The sequence below is a fragment of the Hyalella azteca genome, unplaced genomic scaffold, assembly GCF_000764305.2.
Source record: "Hyalella azteca isolate HAZT.00-mixed unplaced genomic scaffold, Hazt_2.0.2 contig3406, whole genome shotgun sequence".
Taxonomy (NCBI): Eukaryota; Metazoa; Arthropoda; class Malacostraca; order Amphipoda; family Hyalellidae; genus Hyalella; species Hyalella azteca.
In genome coordinates this window covers 188,430-198,272 of record NW_025933656.1, presented here as the reverse complement: position 1 = coordinate 198,272, position 9,843 = coordinate 188,430, and the positions used below count along the sequence as shown (strand labels likewise).

At 40.4% G+C, this 9,843-nt stretch overlaps 1 protein-coding gene across 1 annotated transcript; it reads left to right on the top strand.

Annotated features, from left to right (window-relative positions):
- Window positions 1-7,053: 7,053 nt before the first annotated feature.
- Window positions 7,054-9,338, top strand: LOC108677495. The gene is made up of 5 exons (XM_018165718.2): window positions 7,054-7,139; window positions 7,440-7,800; window positions 8,496-8,551; window positions 8,766-8,903; window positions 9,150-9,338. The coding sequence occupies exons 2-5, from the start codon at window positions 7,491-7,493 to the stop codon at window positions 9,336-9,338; spliced, it is 693 nt and encodes a 230-aa protein (XP_018021207.1). The 5' UTR covers window positions 7,054-7,139; window positions 7,440-7,490.
- Window positions 9,339-9,843: the final 505 nt, after the last annotated feature.

The window sequence follows — 9,843 nt, the reverse complement described above, 5'->3', positions numbered from 1 at the left end:
AAGTTATTATGTAGGTAGGATTCCTTGCATTAAGTTATTATGTAGGTAGGATTCCTTACATCAAGTTATTATGTAGGTAGGATTCCTTACATTAAGCTATTATGTGGGTAGGATTTCCCTTCTCTGTCTCTCCCGTGCGAGAGGCTGACGTCCCGTGTAAGCGACTTCTTGTTCGAGTGTCTTAGTTTCTGTTGCTCTTCATCTGTCCCTCCTTGTCACTTTAAACCTTCCGCCCCATGTGGGTGATGAGCGATTTTTTGATTCCTGAAACTTTCGGTAACCGAGACCTTCCGCCTCCTCGGTGATATTCATCTTGACTTTCGGCGCGAGATAGCTAAATAGCAGAAGTACTAGTAAACATGTGGAAACTAAAATAACTAATTAACTTTACCCTTTATATATCAACTAATGTTCCTGCAATCAATGCAATATCTTCGATCAACAGGATCACTTTTCATTACTTTCTTATCGAGTTCAATTTTTTACGTAATTCATTGATTGTGGAATTTTATTAACTTCTTGGAAGGAGCCCTACTTTTTTATTTATAATTCTGGCATCTTCGTTTGCGTACAATTCTCAAATGTGCCTTACTTTTGACTTAGACCAGCACTTTCTCGTCATTGACAGTCGCTGAAAGGTGATGCAAGATAAGTTATCTTCCTGCACCTGTAGTACCATGCATCAAGATCTCGTAAATAAGTTTCCGGTAATGTGATTAACATGCAGCAAATAAACGAACTGGCCTCGCCTACACAGGCCTCGCCTACACAAGCCTCGCCTACACAAGCCTCAACCACACAGGCCTTGTCCACACAGGCCTCGCCTACACAGGCCCCGCCCACACAAGACCTTCACAGGCGGCAGGACAACTTCTTCAACTCCCCCGAGCGTGTGCCCTTCCCTGAGCCTGTGGACGGCGACGTCAATACTGAACAATTCTTAAGAGCCGTGCAAGACTACGTCAAGTTCTACCGTGAGTGCTGACTGAGATGTGTAATTGGTCTCGGGTTACCATGCTGCGCCTTGTCCAATGACGTTACGTGATGACTTGTTGATAGTTATCACATAGTCGACTGTTTTCAGTGTTGAGGATACGGCTTATCAACTTGTGGTAATTCGGGTTAGGAGCTTAATCCATTTTTCCAATAGAAGGACCAAGTCAAGTACCTTATTAATTTTCGAAAGTGCGAGTGTTGTCGCGACAAGAATGCAAGTGTTGTCGCGGCAATGTAAAAGCTAATATTATGGTTAGGAATAAAAACTTTTTTCTCAAGTCATAATTAGTATGTTTGTCACATTTCACGTCGCGGCCACGATGTTAATATGCATAGAACGAGAAAGGTTTGCCCGAAATAAAAGCTAACGACTGCCTTGAACCATCTCGACTCTTGGCATCCTCGTTGTCCAGCCCTGCACTCTGACAAATGTATGAGTCATAATGTCAAAAAAGTGACACACTTTCGGCAAGAAGCATTGATAGGCCTGTTTCCTTGGCCAAACTGGGTCAGGTCGACCCACACGAGAGCACAAAATGCATCGCTATTTGGACAAGTCTAGCTCATTTCTTCTGAATGCGCGCTGTAGGGAACAAATGAGCAGAGAATTTCACTAGATATCAACTCGTCTAAATTGCTTCACTATGTACGAACATTACATATTTCTACGACGTAAATATAGTGTAATGGGTTCTGTTTAGTATCGTTGTTGTCAGTGTCGTGAGTGTATGTTTGTTGACATTGTTTGTTGTGTGCAGAGAAATTCGGCGTGGTCTTCACGCCGATCGTTCAAGATGCTCTCAACCAGCTAGCGGTAAGTTATTTATAAACTTATAATTTAACTTAATCTTTTAAGTTAATTATGTCACGTTTTTCAGATAATGAGGAATAAGGTTGTAGTAAATTTTAAGCTATCTCGCATATTTATGAAAATATCTTCATCATTCACTGTCAGTAAACAGGAGAATTTTTAATAATTTAGACAATTTCCAACGTAATGCACTTCCGAGGCAGCTTGTTATTTGCATGCAAATCTCCTGGAATTTCATCACATGACATCACTAAACTTATAGCAGCTCTTTGCTTGTATTGCGCGTCACGAATGACGTGTAACACCCACGCGCCGCATGTAACATCCACGCGCCGCATGTAACACCCTCGCGCCGCATGTAACACCCACGCGCCGCATGTAACACCCTCGCGCCGCATGTAACACCCACGCGCCGCATGTAACACCCACGCGCCGCATGTAACACCCACGCGNCAGGTGGCGTGCAAGATCTCCCTGTACTCATGATCTCTACCGTGCAGGTGGAGTACAAGATCTCCCTGTACTCATGATCTCTACCGTGCAGGTGGCGTGCAAGATCTCCCTGTACTCATGATCTCTACCGTGCAGGTGGAGTACAAGATCTCCCTGTACTCATGATCTCTACCGTGCAGGTGGCGTGCAAGATCTCCCTGTACTCATGATCTCTACCGTGCAGGTGGAGTACAAGATCTCCCTGTACTCATGATCTCTACCGTGCAGGTGGCGTGCAAGATCTCCCTGTACTCATGATCTCTACCGTGCAGGTGGAGTACAAGATCTCCCTGTACTCATGATCTCTACCGTGCAGGTGGCGTGCAAGATCTCCCTGTACTCATGATCTCTACCGTGCAGGTGGCGTGCAAGATCTCCCTGTACTCATGATCTCTACCGTGCAGGTGGCGTGCAAGATCTCCCTGTACTCATGATCTCTACCGTGCAGGTGGCGTACAAGATCTCCCCGTACCGCGCCACGTTCAACAAGAGTCTCTGTTTCGGCGCGGATGTGGCGGACGAAGAGGCGCTCTACGCCGACGCCATGGCATACCGTGGCCACCTGCCCGCCGTCATTGCCGCCATCGATGCCATCTTTGACGACCTGCATATCGACACCTCCAGCCGCGCCCCCTGACCGCCATCCTGCACTGTAGCAACTGTAGCATTGTGTTCACACCTATCTCGTGCCTGACACTTATCTCATGTTCGCAACTTATCACATGTTCACGTATCTCATGTTCACCACGTATTTCATGTTTCCCCATGCATCTCATGTTCACCATGTATCTCATGTTCACCATGTATCTCATGTTCACCATGTATCTCATGTTCACCACGTATCTCATGTTCGTTCACCACGTATCTCATGTTCGTTCACCACGTATCTCATGTTCACCACGTATCTCATGTTCAACATGTATCTCACGCTCAAAAACTCACGTCATTCCATTTTCACTGAATGTAAGAGAAGTGTTTCTGTTCACACTGTGAACAACTATTATTAATAACAACAATTATATCAATGGTAATCAATGTTTGATCACATTTGATGCTCATTTATGTCATTCCATCTCTAACACTTGTGTGAACTAAAATGATGTTTTGTCAGCATTTCCTGCAATGAACAAATGGCACCAGGTCCTCCCAAGCCCTCACATGCATCAACGCAGACTGCAACAGTCTATTTATGTTAAGGTTTTGGGATCAAGGCGCATGCCTTGCACCGACTCAATCNGACAATCTTGGCCTTTTTATATTGACAATCTTGGCCTTTTTATATTCATCGAGACGTGAGAATCTTAAAAGATTTTAATAGTGTCCTGCTATTAATGTTTTTTCTTATTCAATAATGACTGTTTTAATATAACTCAGCTCGCTATGGTCATTTTCATATTACGTATTAGTTGAAATATACCTAGTAAGGATCGCCAAGCTCAAGCTTGTTGTTATGCAAGAAATTGACATGATGTTTGCATGTTTACAGTAAACATAAAGCTCTCTCCATATCGTGCTATTCTCTAGTCTGTGATAAGCTTTTATACTTTTACATGCATAATGAGTTGATTCCTCAGTTTTGTATTTTGCATATTCACAAATTAATAATAGTTGATAACAACTGATTAAAAATTGCCTTTACCGGTGATAACGGTGATTTTGACATCATTTTACATGCCTCGGTTTTAATGTGGCCATTTTCCCCCAGTAGCTCCTCGCGGCTACTCTGCAAATTTGTAAATGGATACATTATTTTTTTGCGTTTACTCATTATTCTTCCCACATCATGCAGTTTTATTGTATAAGTATTTACATCATTAGTCTGCTTACATCGCAACTTCTAAAATAATTTAAAAGTGATTGAGGCTGGTTTTCGAAACGTTTTCATTGACGATATAGAGAATTCGTATGGTGCTTTCTTTGCTTTAAATTCATTGTTATGTTTTACAGTGCCATATCCGAGGGTTGATGTTAACTACTGAACCTTACCTTAATACGCTTCAATCTAAATGCTGCCTTGATCGCGCTGTGACCCGTTATAGTTAATTAGCAATTAGAACATTTCGCTACCTTCGGCACCCGCTGTTCAGTAGCATTGTTATTTATGAAACCATGTCATCACCGGCTGTCTACATGTAATGTTCAGTAGGATTGGTCTATACTCTATAGGAAACTATAACTTCACTTTTTTCGGCATGTATTTTTAGTTAGAAATATTTTACTAGATGCACATCTCTTCCTCCTACTGTAACATAGTCAGTGGCCGGTAATATTTTTAATGTATCAAACATGTCACCATCTATACCACATGTTCATCAAGAGTTTGATGTACATGCACTGCACTGGTGAACCACCCTGTAGTTATGTTTTAGGAGAGCGCACCTGAAGTGCAGATTTGTGTTGCCGGTACAGATTTGTGTTGCCGGTGCAGATTTGTGTTGCCGGTGCAGATTTGTGTTGCCGGTGCAGATTTCGTGCGAGAAGCAGTCATCATGGAGAGCCGCATTCACACTCATCGCATAAATATTTGTTAGTTACAGTAAATGAACGAATGAATATGATACGTTGTAGTGCAATAGTAATTTTTGTTAGTTAAGTGAACAAGTGAGTACGATACGTTGTACTGCAATAGTAATTTTTGTTAGTTAAATGAACGAGTTAATATGAATCGTTGTACTGCAATGGTAGTTTGAGGATTCGTCTCGAATACATTCTTCAGAGATACTTATAATACCTTGGTTGTTTTATTGTTGTCTATCTATAAGAGAATGCTTGTGTTTTTTGTTGAATAATGCTGTGCACTTACGACGCGTTTAGAATTACAATAAGTTTTTTTTATTATGGCGGCCAGCTGTGTTTGAACTCGAAACAACCGAATATTTATTTTACTGTGGGTCCAGTGTGCATTGCGTCAGGTAAGTTTTATTTGTATTATTTATTTGATTATTTTACTTGATTACAGCCTGACAATTCATTATATTGATAATTGTTGATCTTCTTCGATGATCTCGGTATTTTCTTGCCGCTTGCAATTTTATTCTTTATGTGATTTTATTGCGCGCCAAATATACCATCCGGTCTGGTTTCATTTTACTCTTTCTCGCTATTTTGTATAAATAACCAGTCGTAATTATTATTGAATGTGGGCACTGATAATTTTTGCTTGTAAGGAACTTGTGACCTTTTATACTACGTTCGTTTTATCTTACTTAAATTTCCTCAATTAATTTTAACATCGTCACAACCTTTTTTTAGAACGCAATAAGATTTTACAATTATATGTGTATTTTCCCAACGCTTAGAAAACTTTTGACTATTAGGTTTGCCACCATGGAATTTGGAAAGCTTTTTAAATAAGCTGGATTACTAATGATAATTTTTAATGTTATGAGTAGTTAAGGTTTCTGCTGGTGCAATGTAAAGACTTTTTGCTCTAAGGGGCAATTTGGCTTTATGCGAGCGCTAAGTTTATCGTCTATTTGTTTAGTGGCTGATTTCTATTTGAAATTGATCTCTATGGGTTTAGTCTAGCCAATTACCGATTGTTTCTTGTGTACACAATGATCACTTTTATAATTAATACATTATTCAATGTGATTATTCTGCGCAATTCTTGGATGCATGTGGATTGTGGTCTTGTCAATGAAATTTTTCAGCTGACACGATGTCCTCATTTGTACTTGTTTTAATGTTTTTTAATTAGTTTAGCAGCGTCTATTGTCAGTGGAGTTTTTCTTCTATCACACTCACTGTGGGGACAGCCCACACGGGTTGGTTCTCCATTCAAACTTAGAAGCACAAATTTCGTCTAACCCTTCATCGAGTGAGGGCTCGCATCAGTAGGAATTATCTAATAGTGCTGTGATTAATAAAAGTGATGTTATGGTGTGTCACTACACTGGTTTCTCTATTATCCTCTTCATCTACTGTGGTTCCCATCTTAATTTTCTTGGTTTTTAACTAACATTTTCTCAAGCATTTCGGCCCCATCTCCCCCTCAGGGGGGACTTCTGACGGGTGTCAGCATGTGCTCGTCAGAAGTCCTATGGGATTTCGCGCTCCTAGGGGATTGTTCCTGAGCGCCCCACCACTGAGCTCGCGGTGTCTGACTGCAGGTTTATGTTGTGGGGTTAAGTAATTATGTAGGTAGGATTTTTTACATTGAGTTATTATTTAGGCAGGATTCCTTACATTTATTTTGTAGGCAGGATTCCTTACATTTCCCTTCTCTGTCTCTCTAGCGCGGGCGGCCGACGTCCCGTGTAAGCGACCTCCTGTTCGAGTGTCTTAGTTTCTGTTACTTTTCATACGTCCCTCATTGACACTTGAGACCTTCCGCCCCTTGTGAGTGATGAACGATTTTCTTGATTTAAGAAACTCTCAATAATTGAGTCCTTCCACCTTGCTGGCGATGTTCATCTTGACTTTCGGTGCGATACATCGTGACAAGATTATCGGGTTTCTAATATTCTATTGAAATACTTCTCTTACAATGCGACCTTACATGAAATCCAGCGGAGGTGTATGACCGTATGATATTTGTAAGGCGATTAACATTTCGTATTTGGAAAATTCGACGGACACTGCTCGGTTTCAAATAAATTCAAACACCTGGTCACACTGAACATTTCTAACACCTGGTCACATTAACAGTTCTAACACCTGGTCACACTGAACAGTTCTAACACCTGGTCACACTGAACAGTTCTAACACCTGGTCACACTGAACAGTTCTAACGCCTGGTCACACTTTCGACAAGAGGTTCTCAATGTCACTCCGGTGAAGTCAACTGAACTTTACGATGTGACTTAAATACATGTATTTTCGTCTCTACTATGAGAGGTAAATCAGAAGTTATTTATTTTCTTTCTAATATACATATGCTTTTTACAGAGAGTTGTGATATATGCTCATTTACTGATGTTTATTTGACTGTAATTACGTAATCTTTGTATTTTTTTTTTGGTACAGTGCATGATTGGGCATCTTAAGACTAAAATTAGAAATAACATGCTAAAAATCCTTGCATCTATATAATGGATGTTTTACAAATGGGGTGCGGTGCTACCGACGCTTATCAATTGCTATTGATTGTGAATCATCCGCCAGATTATATTGATAACTAAATTTCCCATGTTGCAGGTGGTGCAGACATTGCTTTTTAAGATAACGAAATAGTTTGTCGGTGTCAAAATGGCAAACATCTCCCAGCCTACGGAAAAGTCCATTGATTTGAAGCAAACAGATTTTTTACGAGAGGCAATAAATTGTGCTTCTAAAGAAAATGAAAAGCCCCAAGAAGTAAGCAAATTAAAGAGCTTAGTAGGAGAAGATATGAAGTCTCTGGAAATGAAAGCTTCTGATGACAAGACCGCGGAAAGTCCCACCGGGCAGCCTAATTTCTTCAACGTCGCAGAGCGCGTGCCTTTCGCGGCACCCGTAGACGGTGAGGTCGATTGCTTGCAGTTCTTCGCAGCAGGGGACGACTACACGAATTTCTTTCGTGAGTTAACCAGCACCATATTATTGATTATTTCCTTTTTCTCCGCATCGTGAGTTAACCATTGCCGTATAATTATTTATCTTCTACTGTTCCGCAAACCAATGATCTTTATTATGCTTCCTTTCACTTATGTAAGGAGTCATAAAAATGAGTTGCTATTGACCATATATGCGAGGAGTTAACAAATAGTAATATATGTATTTTTGATGAGTAAATATTTCTTAATAATTAAATGCACATTAACTTTGTTGAATAGAAATGAGTAACTATACTTTACTTATTTTCTACGCACGTTTGGCTGATACTCATTGCACGATAAGTAATTTGCCACAAACATTACAGCGAGATGTTACAATGTGAATGAAGTCAATTGGTCAAAAAGAAGTCACTTGCGCATGATTGAAAAACATCATTGGCCTCATTGAAACAAATTAATCGTCGATTTGACAGAGATGAATTATTGACATGACTAAAACATCGTTTCATGGAGCTCAGTTTAAGGTCATGTTTCAGCGCTAGTTCAACGAAGAGTTTTCAGGATGCAGACTTGAAACTTTGGTAGTGTCTGCTACAAGGACTCCAACAAATGTAGCAAATTTTGGTATTAATCTATATAAAATTAGAGGAGGTTTTAATTTGTACATATGAATGTTCTTTGCGTGTATTTTCAGTAATTTTTTTTGTATTATTTGCAGTCAACTTCAGTTTCCTGTTCAAAGTGGTCATTAACGAAGCGCGCCTTCACCTCAGTGTGAGTTATTTTTTTGCAATTCTCTCTTCTATTCGATAATTTTTCAGGTATTTTCAACAAAATCTATTACATTAACAGCATTTAGCCACATTAGAAATTTATCGAAGTGATTACGTCACTATATATCACGTGCTATGTATTAATTCCACGTTTTAATTTTCCGAGGAAATTTAACTTATTGAATTGATAATGTTCAATCTTCGCCACTCGGCAGCACATGCGCAAGGCGTATGCCAGAGACGAAGGCAAGAGCCAGACTCTGCGCTCTCTGCTGCTGAGCGCCCAGCGACGCGGCGACGCTGAGCCTGGCATTGTGCTCCTGTGGTTCAGGAGGTCAGGGTGGCACAGGGCGGTGTGCTCACTGCCTGTGTGATGAGATGTGTAATAGCCATGCTTAAAAGCCAAAAAGTTTACATTTCAAGATCCAAATGAACTGTCCTCTTATATAAGAGAGTATTTTGTGTAGCTCTTACCTGCATACCGTAACAGTTCAGTGCACATATATTGTACTTTCAGATTATATTGATCTTGAGCAGCAACTTTTCGTACAATTGCCTCATTTTCATTTAGTATATTTGGACCCTGATTTATTTTAAAGTTGATGCTGAAGACGGTGCCGCACCACGCTGACGTGGTCAAGGTCTTGTGCTTCGGCGCCGCCGCGCCTGACGAGCTCGCGCTGTTCACGGCAGGCGCGGCGCACACGCGTCATCTGCCCGCCGTCATCGCAGCCATCGACGACGCCCTACGTCAGACCGGCGTCGACATGAACCAGAAGGCGCCCTGAACAAAACCTCCGCTGGCTTAACTCCTTCACAATAAAAATATATTCCATGACACAATGAAAATAAATTCCATGACACAATGAAAATAAATTCCATGACGATGACATTCTCATGTATTCAAAGCAGTACAGTACAAAACGCTCCATGACCATGAATTAATAGAACCGTTAACAAAAAAATTTCCTGAAAATTTACATCGGCACCATTAAAAAAACTCGAAAAACATCTTATGGAAATGACAAGCAGATTCTCACTACACGACTTCAGTATTCCTGACAATAATCTAAAAAATCTTGCAGATTTGGGTTTAAAAATCATTTCAATTATTGCCTAGAATTAAAAGTCCTTTGCAGAGCCATCCAGTGAACGATTCAGTTCTTTATTCTCTAGCTAATTTGTTTGTTTAATAATAAGCCTCGTGATGTTATTAAAATGTTTTATGTTAGACCTCATTATGTAGAATATTTTTAGTGCTTCTGAGGAAAGTGATATGGGCTCTAGTAGTCG

Excerpts from the sequence above, each read along its gene's own strand:
- LOC108677495 (XM_018165718.2), top strand. The coding sequence starts at position 7,491 with ATGGCAAACATCTCCCAGCCTACGGAAAAGTCCATTGATTTGAAGCAA. Across the intron at positions 8,552-8,765 it reads AAGCGCGCCTTCACCTCAGT|CACATGCGCAAGGCGTATGC; the intron begins GTGAGTTATTTT and ends GCCACTCGGCAG. Across the intron at positions 8,904-9,149 it reads GGTCAGGGTGGCACAGGGCG|TTGATGCTGAAGACGGTGCC; the intron begins GTGTGCTCACTG and ends TTTATTTTAAAG.